The 24,015-nt window shown below is 48.1% G+C and overlaps 1 protein-coding gene across 5 annotated transcripts in view; it reads left to right on the top strand.

Annotated features, from left to right (window-relative positions):
* Positions 1 to 24,015, top strand: part of PIAS3 (protein inhibitor of activated STAT 3) — a 46,012-nt gene that overhangs the window by 3,695 nt on the left and 18,302 nt on the right. The window contains exons 1-6 of one of the 5 annotated variants that reach the window (XM_075908368.2): positions 3,561 to 3,724; positions 5,764 to 5,819; positions 8,800 to 8,880; positions 12,609 to 13,077; positions 20,344 to 20,428; positions 21,227 to 21,277. In XM_075908368.2, the coding sequence (XP_075764483.2) occupies positions 5,805 to 5,819; positions 8,800 to 8,880; positions 12,609 to 13,077; positions 20,344 to 20,428; positions 21,227 to 21,277 (701 nt within the window). In that variant the 5' untranslated portion in view covers positions 3,561 to 3,724; positions 5,764 to 5,804. Of the gene's footprint in view, positions 1 to 3,560; positions 3,725 to 5,763; positions 5,820 to 8,799; positions 8,881 to 8,960; positions 9,091 to 12,608; positions 13,078 to 20,343; positions 20,429 to 21,226; positions 21,278 to 24,015 lie in introns of those variants that run through there. The other 4 variants (XM_075908369.2, XM_089772783.1, XM_075908367.2 and 1 more) reach the window with 4 other exon arrangements.

The following is a 24,015-nucleotide window of genomic DNA, read 5'->3' as shown; positions in this document are numbered from 1 at the left end:
TGGGTCCAGCAGTGACAGTCAGTAATTTCTAGATCAGGGCTGGGAAAGATGTGGTCCGGGGGCCAGATCCGACCCACCTAACACTTTGATCCAGCTTGCGGATGGCATCTGGCCACTTTCTATTTATATCCTGCTGCCCTGGCCACCGAATTTCCATGCAGTGGCTCAGGTAGCCGGATCCTATTGAAATGGCTCTGGGCATCTTTGTCCCCATGCTACTCCAGCAGGGGCTGGAGCCGTGAGCCCTTTAAATAGCTGCAGCAACTCTGGGCAGCTGCTAGGCAACACGGTTGCAGTGGGGCTAGGAGCCAGGACCTCTTTGCTATCTTTTTAATTCAAAGCATCTGGCCCCAGGCATCTCTCGGGGAAGGCTAGTCCCCAACCCCGCCCCTTCCATCTCAGACCCACCCCTTCCAGGGGTGGAGCCAACCCATGACCATGTACCAAAATAAATTAAGTGGCCCTCCTGTGAAAATGATTGACCACCCCTGTTCTAGATCAAACCAGGTACATGGTTCAGGGATGTGAAAAATCCACACCCGTGAACGTCATAGATAAGCCAAATTACGCTCCTGTGTAGACAGCATCAATGGAAGAATTCTTCCATCGACCTAGCGACTACCTCGTGGGTGGATTAACTGCCGCACTAAGGCTATGTCTAGACTGCAAGCCTCTTTCGAAAGAGAGCGTCTAGACTGCACGCGGAACTTTCGAAAGAGCAAGCCGCTTTTTGAAAGAAAGCACCCAGTGAGTCTGGATGCTCTCTTTCGAAGAAGCCCTATTTACATTCAAGAACGCCTTCCTTCGAAAGAAGCACTTTCGAAAGAAGGCGTTCTTCCTCGTGAAATGAGGTTTACCGCCGTCGAAAGAAAAGCCGCGTTTTTTCGATTTAATTTCGAAAGAACGCGGCTGCAGTCTAGACGCAGGTGAAGTTTTTTCGAAAAAAGGCTACTTTTTTCCAAAAAACCCCTGAGTCTGGACACAGCCTTAGAGAGCCTGTTCTATCACTGTAGATAGAATGGGCTATAATGGCTTTCTTGGACTGTGTAGACCAGTGGTCACCAGCCAATAGATCGGGATCTACCAGTAGACCTTGGAGCTGCTGACCGGGGATCCTAATTGGTTTGGCCAGGAAGCTATCAAGCACTGGCACTTCAGTTGCTCCTCTACCCACTGTCATGCTGCTCCTGCCCTCTGTTTTGGCGCTGCCCGGCCGGGAGCCTCCTGCTTGCTGTGCAAGGTGTGGGAGAGAGAAGAGGCAGAGTGCTGATGTCAGGGTGTCCCTCTTCCCCCTCCTCTCCTGTACCCTGTCTCCACAGAGAAAGAAGGGGATGGAGGGAGCTTGGCAATGCAAATTTCTGTCACTCTCACACACTCTCTCACATGCTCGCAAACACACCCTGTCCTTCCCTCTCGTCTCCTGACCCAACACATACAGGGGGGAGGGTTGTGATTACTTCTTTTACTGCTTGCAAAGTGAGTTATTTTGGGTTTTTGACTGGTCTGTGCGTTTCATCATTTTCATTTCTCTCTTAGGCTTAAATGTCATTCTGTGAGTCGTAAGTTCTAAAATGCCCAACCTGTTGTGCCTGGTGTCATTATCCCTATTGTAATTGCTGCTCCTGGAAGTGGCTGGCATTTCCCTGCGGGCACTGAGAGGCAGAGCAGGGGGTTGCCACATGCAGTCCTTGTCTGTAGACACCACTCCTGCAGCTCCCATTGGTCAGTAATGGGGAACCGTGACCAGTAAAAGCTGTGGGCTCAGTGCCTGTAGATATGGGGCAGCACATGGTGCCATGGAGCCATTGTTGTACACACCAGCTGCTTTCAGGAGTGGTGTAGGGCCAGGGCAGGAGTAAGCCACCTTAACCCCACTGCTCCACCAACTGGAAGCCATCTCAGTTAAACAGTGCCCAGACAGAGCCTGCTTCCTGAACCCCTGTTCCATCCCTGAGCCTCCTCCGGCACCCAGCCTCCTGCCCCAGACATGAGTCCCCCTGTACCCAAACTCCTTCCCAGAGCTTGCACCCTGAAACCCCTCTGGACCCCAATTCCCTGCCTTGGGTGAAGCCCAGAGCCCCTTCCAAACCCCTTAGCCTAAGACCAGAGCCTGCACCCCAACCCTCTACCCCAGCCTGGTGAAAGTGAATGAGGTTTGGGGAGGAAAGGGGATGGCGTGAGCAGGGTGAGGCCTCAGAGAAGGTGCGGAGCAGGGGCAGGTAGGAAGCAGGGCAAGAGTATCTGGGTTTGAGGTAGCTCTGACATTGTACTTAAATTAAAAAAGTGATTTTGTGGTTAAAAAGGTTGGAGACCCCTGGACTATGTCTACACTCGCAGCTTCTTGCGCGAGTAATATGCAAATTAGGCTAAGCGTGGAATATCGCCGAGCCTCATTTTCATACCTAATGAGCCACCATTTTTTTCAGAAGAGGCTCTTGCCTAAGAAGGAGCATCTACACTGCCCCCTCTTGTGCAAGAAAAACCTTCTTGCACAATGCCGTTTTTCTTGAAAAGTAATAGGTGTGACGGCCTGGAGTGTAGACTTATCTTCTGCCATTCGCAAGTCAAGGATCGTATATACTGACTCAATAGCATATTTTGAAAACTAGAGCCAATCAACAATTTTAAGCATCACTTTCGTTATCAGTGACCCAGAATTAGTAAAGTTTGACTACATTTATTTCAGAAGCATTTTGGCTGTAGAGCAGTGTAGCAACTAATTCTTAGAGCCCTGCAAATCCGCAGATATCCACTTTATATCTCTGTCTACAGATGGAAATGCAGCTATACAGGGCTCAGTTTTGCATCTATAGATGCGGATTAGGGATGTGAATGTTAGTCAGCTAGTTGCTTCCTCCTGCTTGCTGCCTCTATTAGAAAGAGGGAGAGAGGAGAAGAGGGGGTGCTTCAAAGGGGCAGTGCTGGGTGGAGCCTGGGGCCAACTGGGGAGTTTCAAAGCGGACGCGCCAGGTGGAGCCCGGGGTCAGCTGGGGATTCAGAGTCCCCAGCTGACCTGAGGCTCCATGCGACGCTGCCACTTTGAAATGCCATGGGGAGCACAGGGCCGCATTCTGCAGTGCTTTCACCTCCGAAGTGTAGCAACAGCCCTGAAGCTGTTGCTACATTGCAAAGGCAGAGGTGCCCTTATCGACTATTTGAATTGCATCGACTATTCGAGTAGCCAATTAACGAAGATGTACCATCCCTAGTGTGGATGCCGATACAAAAGGGTGTATCCGCCGCACAACGGGCCGCTGGACTCTGCCACACTAGTAGGGCTCGCAACCAGCTGTTTGCGGCTGTGATGTGGGTGTGGAGTTGCGCCTCGCTCCCTGGGCCGCCGCTGGGTGTCTGTGCGTCTCCGGGGCGGGTGCGGAGTTGTCGCCGCTGCCGTGCCCGGCGGTGTGCGGCTGAGAGCCGGGTGTGGAGTTGCGCCTCGCTCCCTGGGCCCCGTGCCTGTGCGGCTGAGAGCCGGGTGTGGAGTTGCGCCTCGCTCCCTGGGCCCCGTGCCTGTGCGGCTGAGAGCCGGGTGTGGAGTTGCGCCTCGCTCCCTGGGCCCCGTGCCTGTGCGGCTGAGAGCCGGGTGTGGAGTTGCGCCTCGCTCCCAGGGCCCCGTGCCTGTGCGGCTGAGAGCCGGGTGTGGAGTTGCCGCCGCTCCCTTGGCCGCGCTCCCCGCTCGGCTCGGCTACGATGTCTCAAGATGGCGGAGGCGGCCGAGCTGAAGGTAACAGACCCCCCCGTCGGGGGGAGCAGGGGGGCACCCGGGGAGCGGGGGCGGGATGGAGCCGGGGGGGGCAGCGTTGGGGGATGGGGGCACCAGGGGGCGGGTTCTGGGCAAGGGGGCTCTGGGGTTGCAGGGGGACACTGAGGCAGTGGGGCGGGGGGCAGGCAGCGGGGGGGAGTAGGGAGCTGGGGGGGACACTGAGGCAGTGGGGCGGGGGGCAGGCAGCGGGGGGGAGTAGGGAGCTGGGGGGACACTGAGGCAGTGGGGCGGGGGGCTGGCAGCGGGGGGGGAGTAGGGAGCTGGGGGGACACTGAGGCAGTGGGGCGGGGGGCTGGCAGCGGGGGGGGAGTAGGGAGCTGGGGGGACACTGAGGCAGTGGGGCGGGGGGCAGGCAGCGGGGGGGAGTAGGGAGCTGGGGGGACACTGAGGCAGTGGGGCGGGGGGCTGGCAGCGGGGGGGGGGTAGGGAGCTGGGGGGACACTGAGGCAGTGGGGCGGGGGGCAGGCAGCGGGGGGGAGTAGGGAGCTGGGGGGACACTGAGGCAGTGGGGCGGGGGGGCTGGCAGCGGGGGGGGAGTAGGGAGCTGGGGGGGACACTGAGGCAGTGGGGCTGGGGGGGGGCTGGCAGCGGGGGGCGAAGTAGGGGAGCTGGGGGGACACTGAGGCAGTGGGGCGGGGGGCAGGCAGCGGGGGAGGAGTAGGGGAGCTGGGGGGACACTGAGGCAGTGGGGCGAGGGGGCTGGCAGCGGGGGGGGAGTAGGGAGCTGGGGGGACACTGAGGCAGTGGGGCGGGGGGCAGGCAGCGGGGGGGGAGTAGGGAGCTGGGGGGACACTGAGGCAGTGGGGCGGGGGGCAGGCAGCGGGGGGGAGTAGGGGAGCTGGGGGGCTCGGGTTGCAGGGGGACACTGAGGTTGTGGGGCGGGGGGCTGGCAGCGTTGGGGAGGAAGGTGGGAGGGGACTGGGGCTGCAGGGGGAGGTAGGGAAACGGGAGGGGCCGAGGCGGGCGAAGGTGAGAGGAGTTGGGGGGCGCTGAGAGTTCCGAAGGGGGGGCAGGGAGCTCTGTGGGGGAGGGGGAGCTGGCATGCTGTGGGTTTGGGGGTGCCGGGAGTGGGGGAGAGGAGGCTGCAGGGATGCTCTGGGGGAGGCTGTCATGGGGAGCTAAGGTGGGAGGAGGGGCTGGGGTAGGTGGAAATGGGGGGTAGAGGGAGAGGGTTTGGGGGAGGTGAGGGGACTGTGGTGTGGGAGCAGGGAAGCCCTGGGAGGTGGGTTCAGAGGAACCATGACAGGGGAGGGCAAGTGGTTCTTAGGAGTGTGGAGTGGGGGACCCTGGCGAGAGCCATAGTATCCAGGGGGGAACCTGTCATGTGGGAATCCGCTGAGGGTTTTTTTTTTCAAGGGAGTACCAAGCAGGCGACCTGGGTCCCAAGTGGGGCCTGGCAGGGAGCAAGCAGAGGGTCTGTGGGGGATTGATGGAGGAAGGCACAGGATCATGATCTGGATTCAGAAGCTTGGGGGGAGAGTGCACACAGCCTGGAGTTCATGTGTGGGAAAGCAGGGATGTGACAAGAAAACAGAGGCGTTGTGGTATTTGGGTGGGGGTGCAGAGGACGGGGAGGTACAGTTCTGGTGTGGGGACACAAAGGGAGGGAGACTAAAAGGAGGCCTGGAGGTCCCAGGGGAGGGGAGAATGCAAGAAGGAGGCAGAGAGCTAAGAAGCAGGGGGATTCAGCCCTGAAGGGGTACAGAGAAGGGTGCATGGTCTGAACCAAGGGAGTAATAGGGAACAAAGGGGGCCCTGCTGGGTCAGGCGGGGATGTAGAACAATGTGGAATGGAGGGGCAGGAGAGTAGCACAGGTGCCACAGGGGGGGAAAGGTGCATGGCTCCAGGATGTCCCTTGCACAGAGCCATGGAGGTGTGGGAAGAGGGGGGACACGGAATTGGAGGTGGCTGCATTTGTAGCCCGGTAGTTCTGCACCAGTGCTCACAGCTGGAGGGGGTCTCATCTCCCTCCACTTTCTTTTCTCTTTCTTGTTTTTAGGAGTCAGAGTGTAACCACCTTTGCCCACCAGACTGTGGAATATGCAATTGCCCCTGGTAACTAATTCCAAAGCTGATTTGTATCCTCACTGGCGTGTAATATTTTCCCCCCACAGCCTAGATTGTAGCTTTTAGCTGGCTAACTTGGCCTCAGTGTCTTTCCCCTATCCCTGTGCTGGGAATAGCAAGAATTTAGGAGCTGGCACCTTTTTGACAGCCACAGCAGGGATATAATTCTCTGGGGCTCAGGTTCCTCTGTAATCTTTCCAGTAGTGACCCATCCTGTTCTAATATTCATGTAGGGCCTGATCCTGCTGTTGGTAGCAAAACTCCTTATGACTTCAATAGGAGCAGGACTGAATTCCTGTCTTAATAAGCCTCAAAGTATTAAAATGTTCATGGAAAACCTGGGCCCCAAGTATTGTAATCTGAGGGAGTTGAAATTTTGCAGAATTCCTGTTGTGAAAAAACAGTGAGTTTTAGTTGTGAAGTTCCCCAAAAATTCCGGGGGGGACGGACCATGATCAGCTAGAGTCTAGTCAAAAGTTCCACATCTTCAGACTTGGAGAAATGGCATGTCTTCCCGTAGGTGTTGATCCTGCATTGATTTATACGCATGTTTAAATGCACGTGAGCAAGGCCACTGGGAATGGGCTTGCTCATGTGCAGAGTTAAGTATATGCATAAATCTGCAGGATCAGGGTCACACTTAGCAAATTGTTAGAGCATATACAGAGGGTGAGGCAGTATAGATACAGAGGGTGTGGAATTTCTCTAGAATCATCCACTGTGTAGAGAAATCGTATTCTCTTATGGTCTCCCAGGCTTCAGACTTTCCCGTGCAGCCTGGCATTATTCATGACTCCCTTCAGTTTATTTTTAAATCTGTGCGCTCTTCCGGCAACTGAATTCCTTTGTCCATCTTCCCTACCCCCCTTTTTGGATTCCTAGCTAGGGGTTAGTTGAAGATTTTTACCATCTGTGTTTCATTGTAAAGAAAGAGGAGACAGCTGAAAGCGAAATGTTTGCTCCCTATGTCTGGAGTGGGCTTGGACACCTTCCTTTTATTTAAACGACTAGTGGTGACTCCTCTGGAAAGAGAAATGTTGTTCACTGTTCGGCACTTGTTCATTCAGGCTATTCAGCATGGATCCATGTGTGATGTGGCTCATTCACTTAAATAAGCCTTTGGGAGCTCTTGATTATGATCACTTGTGGCAGTAAGAGTGTCTTTCTGCTTTCGTGCTACATTGTGAGAGCAGTAATTGGAGGTGCTTCAGCTGTAGATAAGAGTCCATAATAGTGGTGAGACAGCCATCTATGAGTAAAAGATGTATTTTAAAAATAAATATGGTGCTTTTGAACCAAGCTGTACTAATTTCCCAGGACATTAATGGGCTCAGTTCTCAAGAGTTGGAGGGGAGCCACTTTTGGGGGTGGTGGGGTGTTGTTGAGTCTCCAGGAATGAGTCAGCCTTTGCTGATCTCTTAGCCCTGATCTACACTAGGGAGTTATTTTGAAATAACCCCCCTGAATTTGACATAGTAAGCAGAACGTTCACGCTACCAAGCCCATTATTTCAAAATTACTGGCTGGTTATTTTGAAATCTGTACTCCTGCTTTCCTTGGGGAAGAACGCTTAGTTCAAAATAGTTATTTCGAAATAGCATTAATGTGGATGCTCTGCTGCTGCTATTTTGAAATAACTATTCCCCAGAGTAATTTGAAGTAATTACTCCCCAGTGCTTCCTGGGCTGTAAGTCAAGGTAGCAAGTCCACAATAATGGAGTCTGTCTCAGACTAATTTTGAGGTTCCCCCTGTAGTGTGGACACACTATTTTGATTTTGTTATTTTGGGAGTTATTTTGAATTTAGTTACTTCGAAATAATTTCCTAGTGTAGACATGCCCTTAAACTATCTTGAAGGATGGCTGTCTTTGCAAGATGGTTTTATAATGCACCTCCACCTAAAACATAATCTCTTTTTGTGTGTTAAAAGGTATTTAAAAGGGACACTGTCAAAGTTTGTAGCTTTCAAATTGAAATCTTTCTGTTACATATAGAAAGTGCACTTTTCTATTTCTGAAAAGCTTTCTCAGCTCTCAGAAAAACCCAACAAGTACAGTACAATGTATATTCATTCATAAACCGTTTTCTTTTGTTTGGTAAAAATGAAGCATCAAAGAGCATGGGTCGACTTATCAATGGTTCTAGACCAAAAGTTGACCATTTTAAAGTCTATTGAATTGAATATCTAATATGTTGTAATTGTAGATAAGGAGTCGGCAAACTTCGGCTTCTAGGCTATTAGGGAAGCTGCTGGTGCACCTGGACTTTGTTTACCTGGAGTGTCAACAGGCTTTAGCTCCTAGTAGCTGTGATTCACCATTTCCAGCCAATGGGAGCCACAGGAAGCATCCTGGGCCAAAGGATGTGCAGGCCACCACTTCCCATGGCTCCCATTGGCTAGGAACGGCAAATTAGATTGAAATAGACAAGAAGCCTGATTTGGGAATCCCCAGGAAAAAGCAATATGGATAGATCCAGTTTTTACCTCTTAAATAGGTGTATGGGGAGCAGGAGAGAGTAAGCATTAGAAATGCCACATAAGTAAGCATTTTACCATCTGTAATTTTTTGATGCTTGAAACTTAGGGGACAAGGAATTTTAGAAAATGTTGGTCCTTAGAAGTGCATGCCTCTGTGGTTTTCAAATAGTACGCTTGATCGGACTCTGTTTGGCTTGCAAATCAACCCAACCGCACAATATTCTTGTTGAGGGGCGGGGGGAGCTTTCTTGCTTGTAGAATTCTAACCTTTTCCTTCTGCCCCCTAGTGTCCAAGGCAGTCACATGATAAAGCACAGAGCAAAAGGCATGTCTGTGAAATTGAAAGTCTATGCAGAGTTAAACCCTTCAATAAGATGTAACTAATTTGAGAACAATTCTACTATTGTTGAATCTGTTTTCTTTGGTTGCCTGAAGGGAACTGGATACTTGGTGGTGGTGAAATTGTCTATTCTCTTTCTCCTTTAAAAGGGATTAGGTTTCAGGTTTAACCCTGTCGAACAGATAAATGTCCAGTATCCAAACATTCTGGAAACTGCCAGCATCTTAAAGGTAAATACATGGTTTAGTTTAATCATTGGCACATCTTCTGGATCTGCTAACAAATCAGTAATGTTCTTTTTATCATGTAGACATTCATCAGCTACGACTGGGACAGAGATCCACTAATTATTTTTATCGGCCAGCCATCAGATGGCAAGTTTTGGTGATTTACAGATTTGCAGATGAAAGGCTGTTTGTTCTTCATCCCTTATTACAACAGTATGTGTGTTTCATTAAAAAAAGCATTATAACTAAATATAAATGGGATCGATTTTTGACTGATCCTGGTTTTGAATGTGTTACTTGTGTGACTGGAGGGATTGTTTTTTATAAACAGAATCCTCCCACAGCATCCACTACCATCCTATGAGTGTTTCTTTAGGATCTTATGAGCAGCACAGTAATCTGAAAGTCCTGTTTTGCATCAGAGAGGAACAATGGCCTTGTGGCTAAATTAGTGGATTGAGATTTAGGTTCAGTTGTGGCTCCACCACTGGCTTCTTTTGTGACCTAGGACAGGTTGCTGTGCCTCCATTCCTTGCCAGTAAAATGAGGATATTTAATTTCTTCTGGTCTGTGTGTCATATCTATTTAGGCTGTAAGTCTGTATGGCACAATCCATCCCAACACAAAGGGGTCTTGCTCTGGGATAGGTCGTTTAGGTGCTGCTACAGTATATGTAAAAGAGCTAGATAAATTCATGGAGGTTAGGTCCATCAATGGCTATTAGCCAGGATGGGTAGGAATGGTGTCCCTAGCCTCTGTTTGTCAGAGGCTGGAAATGGGTGACGGGCTGGATCCCTAGATGATTACGTGTTCTGTTCACTCCCTCAGGGACACCTGGCATTGGCCACTGTCGGCAGACAGGACACTGGGCAAGATGGACCTTTGGTCTGACCCAGTGTGGACGTTCTTATGTAAATGATATACATTTCCCAGGCATATTTATAGCTGGTGCACGCAAACTGAGCATAGCTGTGTCATTGGTACAGCAAGGAGTGCCAAGCATAAGAGAGCTGAAAAAATATTTAAACCTTTCATTTTCAGAAAAGCACAAGAAATAATTAGTGTAGATAAACCAGATAATCCTTAGCACTGGTGTCCAACATAGATTTCAGACTGCTTTACACAGGTGGGTAAAGAAAACTGACAAGTGGAGGAACTGAGTGTATCGCTTCGCTGCAAATGAAAGTGTGGTTGTAGCACGGGTAGGCATATCCACACCAGCTAGTGGGGACATAGTAGCCTGGGCTAGCAACCAGAGTACAAATCTGCCGGGGGGAGCCTGAGTGAGTACTCTGATTGCTAGATCATGCTGAGGCCCGTACCGCCAGAGTACATCTGCGCTAGAGCTCCGGTGTAATTTCCAGCTCAGGGAGATGTACGTGAGGTAGGTTTGATTGAGTGTGTGCGCTAAAAAAAGTAGTGTAGCTGTGGTGGCATCGGTAGCAGGATGCGTTAGCCCCCTGAGTGCATGCCTACAGTCTGACTGGTCTCAGAAGCTACCTTGCTGTTTTTAGCAGCCTGTGTTGTGAGTGTACATCTACCGAGCAGGAAACTCTGCCTCCAGCTCCCTTGCAGATGTACCCACGCTATAATACAGGGGTGGACAAGGCTGCCTCAGAAGGGGCAGGGACTTGGGCAGAAAGGGTGGGATCAGGACACTTCTGTGCTCCCTGCCCCTCCCCCCAGAGAATCGCCAGCTGTTCTAGACAGCTGGCTGTTCCCTCTAGGCACAGGTGACCCAGGAGGAGACTTTGCGCACTCCCCTCACCTTCAGGTCAATCAGGGCCTGGAGGCAGGAGAGCATGCGAAGTCTCTCGCTCCCTGCCCTGCAAAGGGCGCGAGGCACTTAGTGAACCACCAGCTGTTCAGCTGGAAGTTCTCTCTATAGGTTGCGTGCTCCTGGCCAGGAGGGGCAGACTTTGCTCACTCCTCCATTCCCAGGCCATTCCTGGGGTGGGCTCTCTTGCCCACCCCTGCTGTCATTCTACCTTCTTGCAGTGTTAAAATATCTGGAGGCACAGAATAGCTCAGAGCGGCAGAAAGTTAATAGCAGAACTAGGGCTAGATCCTGCCTTTCCCAGGCTGGTACCTCATTCTGTGGAGCGGTGTTTCTCAACCAGCGGTACGAGTACCCTTAGGGGTACTCGAGAGAAGTCTGGGGGGTATGTCAACACAACTGAAATTGGGAGAAAACTGAATTTTTATTTATTTTTTATTTTAAGTTTTACAGCATTTTATTATTTTTATACTTTTTACATCCCAAAATTTCATCGCCCGGGTACGATTAAGTTGTTTAAACAAATGTGTTGCAATGGTAGAAACAATTTTGTGTGTCTGAAAACTGTAGGTACTGGGGATACTTATAAATTACTTTTTTTTGAAAAAGGGGTACTCTATAAAATAGGTTGAGAAACACTGCTGTGGACCACACTCCCCCTGGAAACAGCATGACCAGTATCTTCCTGTGGTGAAATATCTTGGCCCAGCTGAACAAAGGAGGCTGGGGAAGAGAGGAATACCCAGCCTGGTAAATGTTTCATGTCATGAGTGTGTGCACAGGTATTAGGATCATGCAGGTCCTTAAAGCCCATAGTGAACTGGAAACCATTCTATTTGGGGGGAAAATAGAGGCAGTTTTATTGTATTGAGGTTTAATTTTGTGTGACTACTGTTTTCATGGGAAATGGCAAATATTTTTTGTTCAATGTCTTGAACTTGAAGATGTGGTGGAACCCACTCATTGGGGTGAAATGGCAAGCCTGAGCTCTTAAAAAGAAACTGAGGACAAGGCCGTGAAAGAACGTCTGTGCATTATTTTAACATACAATTTCATGTATGGCCATATCTCAGAAGTATTAATGTGGTGCTAAATGTCTTGCTAGCATAAATTGCCTAACCATGAGGCCACCCTGCTGGTCTTGGTAGCTCTTTCTGAGATCTGGGCTGAGTCTACTGGCTCTGTTGGTGAGAAGTGGTGGTGGTGTATGATGTAGAGAAGAGAGAAAGCCTTTCTTAATTTTTGGATAGCCTTTCTTAATTTTTTTTTGGTTCCAGTCTTGGTGTGGCATTGGTACTTGATGCATGCTTTTCTTTGGACTATTTCTTGTAGTTATGTTAACTCCAGACTCTTCCAGCTAATCAATCATCAGTTAAATCTGTTCCAGATGTGGTACCCCATAGGCCACCCTAAAGGCAGTCTAACGCAGGCCCATAGTTTATGTATTGAAAGCAAAGGAAGGAGTTGCAGAATTTAAAAAGAGTTGAAAACTATTCACATTATTGACCAGACCCTCATTTTCCCCAAGACTTGTTTATACCACTTTCCTAGTGTAAAGGAGCCTTAAAATGAGAATAATTTCGCCAGCCGTAAGTGTTTTACCAGAGTGATTTATATGGGACTTGGTGTACATGAGAATCTGGCCCGAAGTAGTGATGTTATTTAGCCATCCCAGAAATGACACCGTTGTGTTAGTGCAAAAGTGAAATTGCCTACAAATGGGAGGCGGAACAAACTGGTTTATTTCCATGGTCCAAGTTGAGAAAAATGCAAAGAAGAAACAGTAGTTTAGATGTTTAGCTCGCTCACCCGTAGGTAGTCAGTCATACAGGTAAGGGGATTTGTAATTTGACAGTGTCCCTTTTAAGAGCTCTGCCACTTTTTTATCAAATGAACTTGTTGGATGGTGTGTTTGGAATTAGCAATGTCAATGTTGTTTTCTGTTTCCTTGCAGCACATGGTTATGAGCTTTAGGGTATCGGAGCTGCAGGTTCTCCTGGGTTTTGCTGGCAGGAACAAGAGTGGAAGGAAGCACGAGTTGCTCACAAAGGCATTACAGCTTCTCAAATCTGGCTGCAGCCCGGCTGTTCAGATGAAAATTAAGGAGCTGTACCGGCGAAGGTTCCCAAGGAAGATTTTAACCCCTTCAGACTTATCCATGCTCCATATTCAGACAGGGCAGCTGCCTTCTGCCACCGCACTGACGCAAGGCAGCACAGTGTGTCATTTGCCTTATGATAACAGTTCAGCAGCTTCTACAGTGCCAGCCGCTATGTTGCCTCCGGTGCCTATGCTGGGACCCAAACATGAGACAGATGTTCAGCACTTATCCCCACCCATTCATCCGGTCCATCCAGATGTCAAAATGAAGAGGCTGCCCTTCTATGATGTTTATGATGAGCTGATTAAACCCACCACACTAGGTACGTGAATAAATGAGTTTTCTAAAGCCCACCTATTGTTCTAAAGTTACTGGGTTGACAACCCTTAAAGCTGAAAGCTTCTGGCTATCTACAGACTTGGCATAGCCTGGGGAAAGAGGGCTAGTTTCCCAGGTTGCTTTGCAAGTGCGTATCAGCGTGATTTGGAGGGACTACATCTGTGGGTGAGGAAGGAAGTTCAGTCTCCATGGCTCAGCCAGTCCTGGGCTTCTCTGCTGAGACTGGCTGTCATGTTTTGTGGTAGACACCTGTGAACAAACAATCTTAGATTGTGATTTTTGGCAGGGGGGCAGGAACTATCTTTGCATTTGTTTGTACAGTGCATAGGACAGTGAGGCCTTGCTCCCTGCCTCAGTCCTTTGGCATTAACTATAATTGAAATAACCAATGGATTGATGTCTGCCAACTCGTTTTGCATAGCTACTGAAGAGCTGTCAGAAGAAAAAGCCTTTAGTTGTTCTTGTGGTTTTCTGGATTCAGACTAATGATTTAGTGAAAAGTCTGGTGTCTTCTTACTAATCCCTTCAGCCAACCAGTCTCAGCTCTTAAGTGGATAATGACCAGTATGTGCTCTCCCCCCTTTTGGCTGGCTGTATTAGAGCCAGTTTGGGAACTTTGCTGAGAAGAAACTTGAGTTTCTCTGTAATAGTCTAAATCACCCTCTTCTAGAATTACCATGCAGACTGTGACCTATATTATTTCAGCATTTGGACCATGAAACCGAGAGATGGAATACCTGGTTAATATGGGACGGAGTCTCAGAACAGTACCTTGAGAGCCAGGTTTGCTAACAGTGATGCCTTGCAAAAATGACAAAATAAAACCCAGAAAGTCTCTTATGGAACTTTCAGAATTAGGGATGTTAGCGATTAATTGAATAGCTGTAATACTGTATCAGATATTATTGATTACATGACTATTCGATAGTCCTCGGGGTGGGACCGGCAGGTGGTTTAAAAACCAGCTCCCTGCACAGACATTTCCCACCTGCTGTTTCGCGCTGCTGCCTCTGTATCAGAAGGGTGTATCCAACATACCCCTCTGAACCTGGAATGTCTGATCTTGGCCCTTCCACTGACTGCCTGGGAGACATTAGATGAGTTACATATTTGTTTCCCATAGTGTCTCCAGTGTGCTAGGCTTGCATAAAGAAGATATGGTGTATGTTATGGTGTATGTCAGAAAAAAATCACTTCCCCTCTCTCTTTTCCCATTGGTAAATGGCAGGCAGGGATGGCTGTATGTCTTCACTGATATCTGTGCAGTGCTTTGGGATGCTCTGTCTGATGCTCATTGAAGTCTGTGGAAAAATCCCCATTGACTTCATGGGGTGGTGGGTCAGGCCTGAGAAGAGCAGAATTTGATTGCCCTTTTTGAACCGGAAGGTTGTGCAAACTGTGCTGTTAACTAAGTTCATGTCTTTTTTTTTAATATAATGGAGATTGCCTATCTCCTAGAACTGGAAGGGACCTTGAAAGGTCATTGAGTCCAGTCCCCTGCCTTCACAGCAGGACCAAGTGCCATCCCTCATGAATTTTTGCCCCAAATCCTTAAATGGCCTCCGCAAGGATTGAACTCACAACCCTGGGTTTAACAGGCCAATGCTCAAACCACTGAGCTATCCCTCCCCCTTCTCTTCAGACTGTTCCTACCTGCCTTGCACCATTTGAGTGATTGTAGTTTGGACTCAGGTGGGGGGGGTTTCCTCACATCACTGAGTGGTTTACTGCAAGGGAGATGGGTGTGTCTGGCTTTGTTATGCCTGCTCTTGGCACAGTAAGAACGTCTCAACTTGATGAGTGAGGTTTTTTAAAGTATGTTTTCTTGACTTTGGCTCTACTATCCCTCCCAGGCAACCTGTGGTTTCCTTCAATGGGATGCTCATGTTGCAAAAGAACTCATTATTGCTCTGAGCCAAAATAATCCGCTCCCCTTCCCGGATAAGCCTTTCTGCTCAAATATTGATACTTGTATTCAACTTTCTGTATGACTGAGGTGGGGAGGGTCTCTCACCTTGTACACACCAGATGCTTCTTGTTTCCTTCTATTCCCCCCGCAGGCTACCTGTGTAAATCTCCCATGCTCCTCTGTTTCCTCCTCTGCAGGGACTCTCTGCAACCCCCATCCCCACTGTGATGCCAGGCGCTCTGTGAGTCGTATTGCCCCCTCTGTCACACCTTAGAGTTCATCATTCGTCCCTTCTGGTCAGGGGGTCCCCCCCAGGTAGGGTCTCCCATTCTCCTCCATGTCCCCTCCCTCACGCCTTCTTCGCACTCTGCAAGCTGGGGCTCTGTGCTCCCTCGTTCCTTCATCATGGCAGAGGCTCGGTGTCTTTCCCATTCCTCCTCTGCCACATGCTGGAGGGTCTGCGTGCCCACATGCCCCCTCTGCATGCCACTGTCCCACATTCTCCCTGGCGCCCTGCATGCCAGGAACTCTCTGTGCCCTCCCCAACCCTCCTGTGCCAGATGTACCCTGAAGCTAGTGAGTGCGATAGCCAGATGCAGGGGTCTCCATGTTTGTCCCCCATTTCCCTCTCTCTGGTTCTCGCCCAAATCAATAGACTTCTGCCTAGTGGTACCAAGAACATTTTAGTCTATTCTGAAACTTGGGGACTATGGCATTGCAAAGTTATCACATCAGGGCAGAGAATTTCCAGCAAGTCGAATGTAAAACCTCATTTTGATTGGCCACTTACGAAACATGTAGGGTCATACAATTTCATGGTGCATTGCAAATAGGGATGTTAAATATCAATTAATCGAATAGTTGATTAACTTCATCAATTCTTGTCAGTTAGTCGACTATTCTATAGTCCCTGGGCAGCTTCTGTCTCTTAGTTCCGGCTTTCAGCTATGTAGCTGAGGTGGGCTGCCTGCCCGCCTGGCTCCTAATACACTTCAAATGCAGAGCTGCAGCAGGGGAGGTCCCAGACCCAATGCAAGCCAGGACTGAGCTGGGCTGGTGGCCAACCTGATAAAAAATTTACTGGCAAAGGGGGTGGAGGGGGAATGCATGTAGTCTATAGCATTAACCCATTAGCTTTTGCTTAACAGTTCATCGACTACACTTTTACATTCCTAGTTACAAATGTGAGTTAATACTGATTATTTACACAGTAGCATGGTAGTTCTTGATGCTGTAAACAAATAAGACAATGACTCTGCTCCAAAGTTCTTAAAAAAAATCAGATTTCTGAATTCTGATATCTAGTGAATAAGACTTTCATCCCAAAAATTAGTTGCTGCTTTCTTCTACACTAAAAACGTTTGCCACGTTGCGTGTATTATTTTAATAGGGGAGTAACTGCGTTCAGTGGAAACAGCCGAACAACTTCAGCTACGTAGCAAAGAGCACTTTCATAATAAGGCCAGGCAAGGAAGAGTTGTGGAGGTGATTGGTAAGAAGAGAGGAGGGATTGTCTGAAGAAACAGGCTTTCAGGAGGGATTTGAAAGAGGGAAGAGAGAGCACTTGGTGGGTGAAGTCCCTGAAAGCATCAGACAGCGTGATAGGAAAGCATAGAACAGGAAGCACAGGACAAGTGGATTGAAAGAGTGTTAGGAGGGATGGTTTTGTGGTTAAGGCATAATTTGAAGAACTGTGTTTTGCTCTAGGGCAAATCACATTGCCTCTCTTTGCGTGTTAGAGATAATATTGACCAGGGCTTAAATTAAGCCGGCGCTGTCCAGAATGGAACTTGGGTAAATATTTTCAACTTCCTTGGAGTTTTTATAGCATGTTGGGGGCTCTGGGAAATACTCTAAGAATGTACGCCCTGATGAAGATCAATGCATACATGTCTGTGCTCAGATACTAAGGCGATGAATGTTCCAGTGACACCTACAAATAATGAATAGATGAGCAGAGAGAGAGGTGGGGTGAAACTAGCTAAGAAGGATGTGAGAAGGGTTTTAGCAAAGGGGCCGTGAGGAAGGGCTGGCTTTTGGCCGTACTGACAGAATTTAGTGAGAGACTGGAGGCAGGCCTTAAGGGTGACACTGGAATTGTCAGAAGCGCTAGTGAGGTGGTGAGTGGTACGAAAAAAGCAGTCGGAATGCAGCTCTTGCCAGGACAATGGCTGTTCAGGCAGTCAGCACTGCTACCCCGAAGACCCAAGTGTGCCTCATACGGCGCAGCAGCACAGGCCTGGAGATCTTGTTGAGATGGGGAATAGGCGCCATGAAGTCAAGGCAGAAGAACTCATTTGTCCATTCCTCTTGCCATTCAAGGTGTCGACTGTGACACCCTTGCGATAACACATGCCTGCAAATTGGTCTGGTGGAGCTGGAGAGCTGCTGTTGCATAACAAAGTTTAGCCCCTCTGTCTTATATGATGGCTGTGAGCTGAGCATGTTGGCTAGAAAAGGCGTGATAGGGAGACGATGGGGCAAAATTCATGGGCCTCAGCCTGAGTCCTGCTAGTACCATGTTCAGCGTTTGTTCTGTTGACTTGAGCTGGAGCAGGGTTGTGATCTTATTTGAGGACTGAGGGAGTGAAAGGCTAAGGTAGGAAATTTTAAGACAAGGTTGGAAACCTCCACAAAGCGTGTATTTGTGTTGGAGTCCGGCACAAGTTCTGGCAGGGCATCTGCTGAGGAACGTATCTGTACGCCAGACCTCACATTCTTCGCATTTTTGACTTCAGGAAGTTAGTGATGAGAAGCAAACCCCTCGCCCCATTGTGGAATTCACGCTCACAGTTATCGCGTGGGATTAATTGTATTCTTGGGGAGGCTGGCATGAGAGCGTTTTGGTGGCCAGAGCCCTTTATTGGCACATGTTGCACCACACGACAGACATCTGCCACAATTCAGTACTGCAGTTCGACACCGCTCTCTTCATCTGAAGAAGTGGGTTTTGCCCACAAAGGTCATTAGACTATCTTTGTTTTTTGTTAGTCTCTATGGGTATGTCTACACTACCCCACTAGTTCGAACTAGCGGGGTAATGTATGCATACCGAACTTGCTAATGAAGCCCGGGATTTGAATTTCCCGGGCTTCATTAGCATAAAGCCGGCGCCGCCATTTTTAAAAGCCAGCTAGTGCGAACCCCGTGCCGCGTGTAGCCGCGCCGCACGGGGTTCGCACTAGCCGGCTTTTAAAAATGGCGGCGCCGGCTTTATGCTAATGAAGCCCGGGAAATTCAAATCCCGGGCTTCATTAGCAAGTTTGGTATGCATACATTACCCCGCTAGTTCGAACTAGCGGGGTAGTGTAGACATACCCTGAGGGTGTGTCTAGACTACAGGGTTTTGTGGACAAAAGTCCACTTTTGTTGACAAAACCATACCTGCGTTTACACTACTGCTGAGTTCTGTCGACATAACGTTGACAGAACTCAGCAGTTTAGTCGATGGCGGTAAACCTCATTCTACGAGGAATAACACCTTTTGACGACAGAGTTCTGTCGACAAAAGACTTTATTGCATCTACACTGTCCTTTGCATCTACACTCTCATATCGACAAAGCGGCTTGCTTGGTCGACAGAACTGTATATAATCCAGTCGCTCTTCGTCAACAGAGGTTTTGTTGACAGTATCTGTCGACAAAGCCTCTGTTGACAGAACTCTGTAGTCTAGACGTACCCTAAGGTGCTACAGGACCACTCATTGTTTTTTATAGGGTTACCATATTTGAAATTTGAAAAAAGAGGACACCCCAAGAGGGAGTGTGTCTGTATCAGTAGCTACCAACTCATGTTGTGTTATACCCTCAGGGGTGTCCTCTTTTTTTCAAAGTTCAAATATGATAAACCTGTTTACGTTTTTTTTAATTTATGCAGTACTTCTCATCCCTAGTGTGATACCAGAGATCTTTACAAATCTTCTGATATCGGGAGGCCCAATGACGCCACCTCTTGGTTGGAATAAACATAGTCTGGCTTGCAAAGCCCTACCTGGTAGATGTGCATGGCTTAGACTTGTCCTAATCTAGGGGGATGCTGTGCCTCTGGTATGACTCTATTGGAATTGTGGTTGCTCTTGGGATAGGTATAGGCCCTAGAGCAATGTCAGCAGAGCGTGTTGTTTGAAATGCCGACAAGATCTGCTGTCTTGAAAGTTACTTTGGTTTGTTTTTCTGCTCTGGGTTTATTTTAGAAGCATAAAGTTTGTATTATTGGGCAGGGGGGTCTGCTACACTGAAGGCATCTTTTATGAAAGGCAAATTCATCACTAGGGTAGATGAAATGAAAAGATCTTCACTAGCTCAGAAGAGATACCTCCCCTTGGAGTCAGTAGAATTTAATTCTAAAGAGGATCACATTGATCTGTAAAATTTGCCTCCATGTCAGTAACTGCTGCCTAGAGTATTTGATTGATTCACACTAGGGATATGAACAGGTAATGGGTTAACTGGTTACCTGGCACCAGCTCCCCACCCACGGCCCACTGCAAGTAGAGGGCTGCTCCAGCCTCATGGAGATCAGGAGCCAGAGTTGACCACCCTGTGGTTGGGGCGGCCAGCTCCCCTGCAGAGGACCCACTGAATTGGTTAAAGGTTAACTGAATAACTGGGATTTTACATCCCTAATTGGCACCCTAACTAAGTTTCTCCTTGTGTTTTGTTTCTTGAAGTGCCCAGCTGTTTTTCTATTTTAGGTTTATTTAGGGCCTTGATCGTACCTCCCACCAGGGGAAGATAAGGGCAAGGCCTATTTCTCATTAAGCAAGTTTGTTCTTACTAGAATCATAGTAATGACTGGAAGTGCCATGCACCTTGTCCATTTCTGCTTAGTCAGGAAGTTATGTGGTGAAAATATTACGTCAGGGGACTGGGAGGCCAGGGCACCTGGGTTCTCCTTTCAGCTCTGCCACTGATTGACTATGTAAACTGCTTTGCCTCAGTGCCTCAGTTTCCTCATTTGTAAAATGCCGGTGACGGTACTGTGCTACCTTGCATAAGTGATGCGAGGCTTGGCTGGTGTTTGTGATGTTCTTTGAGAGCTGCTGGCTGGAAGGCATGTTAGAAATACAAGGAGTTAAGAATAATTTGTGAGGTCTGAACTACAGGCCCTGCTTGTGCACAGCTACCATTGAAATCCATGGAGGTTATGATTAGGGATGGCTCTGTATTTGTACCACACTTTATATGCTCTTCCCTGATCCTAGGTCAGTGTAAGCGTGGAAAGGAAGAGAGTGTTTCTTAGAATACCTTGTTGATAGCCAACCATCCTTCCTAGAGCGGAGAGAGCTCAGCCTCGTGTTCATGCTAATGTTTATGTCCTTCTTTTGTCTTCTCCCACAGCATCAACGAACAGCCAGCGGTTTGAAGAGGCGCACTTCACCTTTGCGCTAACGCCTCAGCAAGTTCAACAGATTCTCACCTCTAGGTAAGTGAACAGCTGGCTGTTCAGGATCCATCTGCCTGACGTGCAGTGCATGGGGCGTTTGTGCAGACTTTTCGCTGGGTCACCAGTAGCACTGCCAGGGCAGAGTAGGAAGGAGATGTTTGGGAGAGGTTGTGGCTGAGACTAAGACAGACAAGGAGGTCAGGTGTCATGGGGATGGCAGCTTTTTGTCCCGGAGCACTTGCCCTGCAATAACTGGGAGTAAAGTCCCTGGTGAGATCCACAACCAGTATAAATTGCATCGCTGCCTTGAACTCAGTGGTGCTATCCCATTTACAGAAGCTGAGGAGCCGTCATTCTAATGGATTGATTTTTGTGTACGTGTCAGAGTTAATGTAGCAACCGCATCAAAATATATAAAACTGATCTTAGGATTTTCAGATCATATTTCCATTGCTGGTGCTTTAGCTGGCTTGCTTTATCCCTTTTAGCATATGAAACAGCTTCTTCGCCAGCAGGGGAATGGATTGGATGATCTAATAAGTCTCTTCTGATTTATTTACTTCGTCGTCTTCTTTCCTTACCACGTCCATTCCCTCTTTTCCATTCAGTAATATTTTGCTCCATGCCCTTGTTTATGGGATTTTGGCTCCTAAAGAGAACAGTGACCAAAAGCCAGAAGGCAGCTTTTTATATTTCACAGGCACCTGTTTTACTAGTACCAGAGGTACTATTATTAATATTAATAAGTACATTATTATATGATGGCTAATGAGATGTTTATAAGGATTGTGCCTAGCAAGCAACGCCAGCCATGTAAGAGATCTTATTCTGTTGCAGAGATATCTTACCAGGTGCCAAATGTGACTACACAGTACAGGTGCAATTAAGGTAAGAGAGAGAACATTTGTACATCCTCTTGATCTGAAAAGTGACTGAACAAAACCCTTTCCTTTGAGCTGCTGTTTTGGCTATAACATCATAAGTTTGGCGGATCGGGCCATAGCATTCAGCAGTTTGGATTTGCATATCTGAGAGCTCGAAGAATTCTGAAACTTGAGTTGCTGTACTGAGATGAAAATCTTTGGGCTCAGACACTAAACCCAAGCAGAATCATTGTGTGAATCCAGGAGACTGAGTGCATGCCATTTCTGCTTTTCCACCTTAATATTCCGTGCTGCTAACAGCTCACTACATTGTCCCAGACTGCCATGGGAGTTTTGCCTGATGAAGATCAAATCCTGCTGTTTATAACCGCTTTCACGCAGCTAGACTTGATCCGCTCATTTTTCTGATTTCCTTTTTAAACACTTGAATTTTTTTTCTTGCTCTTAAAGGTGCAGCAGGAAGCCAAACATAGCTTATCTCAAAACTTGCAATATTCCATTCACACATCCTGCGTACTATTTCCAAGTGCCTATTATTGTAAGGAATAAATATCCAAAAGTGCTTCACAAGCCGTGTCTTCACCCAGCTCTAGGGTGTTGACCCTGTATTAACAAGCCTATGAGCCATGTCCCTCTGAGAGGTTCTTCAGGGTGTGTCTAGACTACAGGGTTTTGTCGACAAAAGTGGACTTTTGTCGACAAAACTAAACCTGCGTCTACACTACCGCTGAGTTCTGTCGACATAACGTCGACAGAACTCAGCAGTTTTGTCGACGTTGGTAAACCTCATTTTACAAGAAATAACGCCTTCTGTTGACAGAGTTCTGTTGACAGAAGGCGTTAATGCATCTAAACTGTCCTTTGCGTCTACACTACCATGTCGACAAAGCATCTTGCTTTGTCGACAGAACTGGATGTAGTGTAGACGCTCTTTGTCGACAGAAGCTTTGTCGACAGTATCTGTCGACAAAAGCCTGTAGTCTAGACGTACCCTCAGTCTCCTTTTTCCTGCTCTGTTTGGTCCATTCTTGTGTATGAACAGTATGGTGAAACATACGGGCATCTTGCTCCTTGAAATGGGTTAGAGGGAGAGACTCTTGTAAGTTTCACCTGTATAACCAGGACAATCATTGTATGTTGGTGGATAGAAACCTCACATGCCCTTAACTCATCAGAGCTGGATGTTAGGGTTTTTTTTGTTTTTGTTTTGCTTACTAGCCTCAACCAGCACCCCTCTTCATATTTTTCTGGAGGTTCAATATCATTCATTAGCGTTGAGAAAGAAGCCTTTGCATAACTTCAGTGGTGTTTGAATGCTTCCCTTTTGCCACAGAGAGAACTATCGTCTCTAGCTGGCGAACTTAAATGTGGGAATTAGAAACAAGAATTGTGTCAAGCAGCCCCATCTGGCTCCAACTGTCTGAGACATACCCCTGCATGAAAACTTCCCATGTCTCAGTGCAAGAGAGAGAGAAGGCTAGCCTTTATTTTATCCTTCTCTTTGGCTGGCCTGCAGTGACTGCAGTGGGAGAGGTAAAAAAAACAATAGGCACAGATTCTGGCATGGTGGTGGTGAGGATCTGCATCCGTGTGACATGCCAGGGCTTGTGCTAACATAAAGCAGACCTAAGTCATATTTGACTCAAGGCGGTGAGGCACGACTCGGGTTTCAGTGTGGGGTGTGGTCTCTCTCTGGCAGTGCGGTTTAATTTGAAACGCATGATCATCTGATTCAGTGGGATTAGAATTTGAATGAGATCCCATTCTGAGTCTCTGGTGCTGACATCTTTATGCCTGTTGAAGACAATTGTAAGATATTAAATGGCGGCAGATGAGCACTGAAACAATGGAAGGGCTGGTCTACACTGGGAACTTACATCAGCATATGTCTCTCTCGACAGTGTGAAAAATCCACACCCCTGAGAGTTAATAGTTTTGCTGACCTAACCTCCAATTTAGTCGTGGATTTCTAGATCAGTGGAAGACTTTTGTCAACTTAGCCACCTCTTCTCTGGAAGGTGGATTACTCATACTGACAGGAGAGCCCCTCCTGCTGGTGTAGATCATGTCTACACGGAAGCACTACAGTGGCGTCTATACCCCCCTAAGTAGTAACTAATCTCTCCTTCTGCTGCAAGATTTACATTCAGATCAATGTAATTCCATTTCAGTTCCTCAGGGAGTTATCAGTTATTTTTAAATGACTTTACATTTCTTGAAGCTCCTTTCACCCAGAAGTACTGTGTAATTTATAGCTGCTGCATCATTGAAGAGTGCTCCTTTGTGGGATGGAGGGCAGCAGCCATATGGTAATTAGTATGCTTCTAATTAGTATGCTTCATGACAGCTGGTTGTGTGGGAATTTTATCTGGGGGAACAGGGCAAATTCAACTTTCACTCTTACTAAAGTAGTGGACGGCCATCCGTTTTTAAGGCCTCATCCAAAATATCCCCACATGGGAAACTGAATCAAGCTCAGTTTATCTGCCATGCAAAGCTGGCAAGCTTGAGACAGCACGGCTTGACTTTGAACTTGTGGTTCTGGAGAGTTTTTTTTCTGATCAGGTTGGTGATTGCCCCCACCTTGGACATGCATAGTGCACGCTAGTGTAAAGCTGACCGACCTGGGTCATCAGCAGGTGGGATTGAACTTGGGACCTTAGGAGCCAAAAGCCATGAGCCTCTATGGCATGAGCTAAAAGCCAGCTGGCCCTTAGCTAGGCCTGTGGAGCAGACTTCACT

Source organism: Pelodiscus sinensis, chromosome 22 (assembly GCF_052426305.1).
Source record: "Pelodiscus sinensis isolate ZL-2025 chromosome 22, ASM5242630v1, whole genome shotgun sequence".
NCBI lineage: Eukaryota > Metazoa > Chordata > Testudines > Trionychidae > Pelodiscus > Pelodiscus sinensis.
Note: the sequence above shows the minus strand (reverse complement) of the source record. Positions and strands in the feature narration are given on the sequence as shown.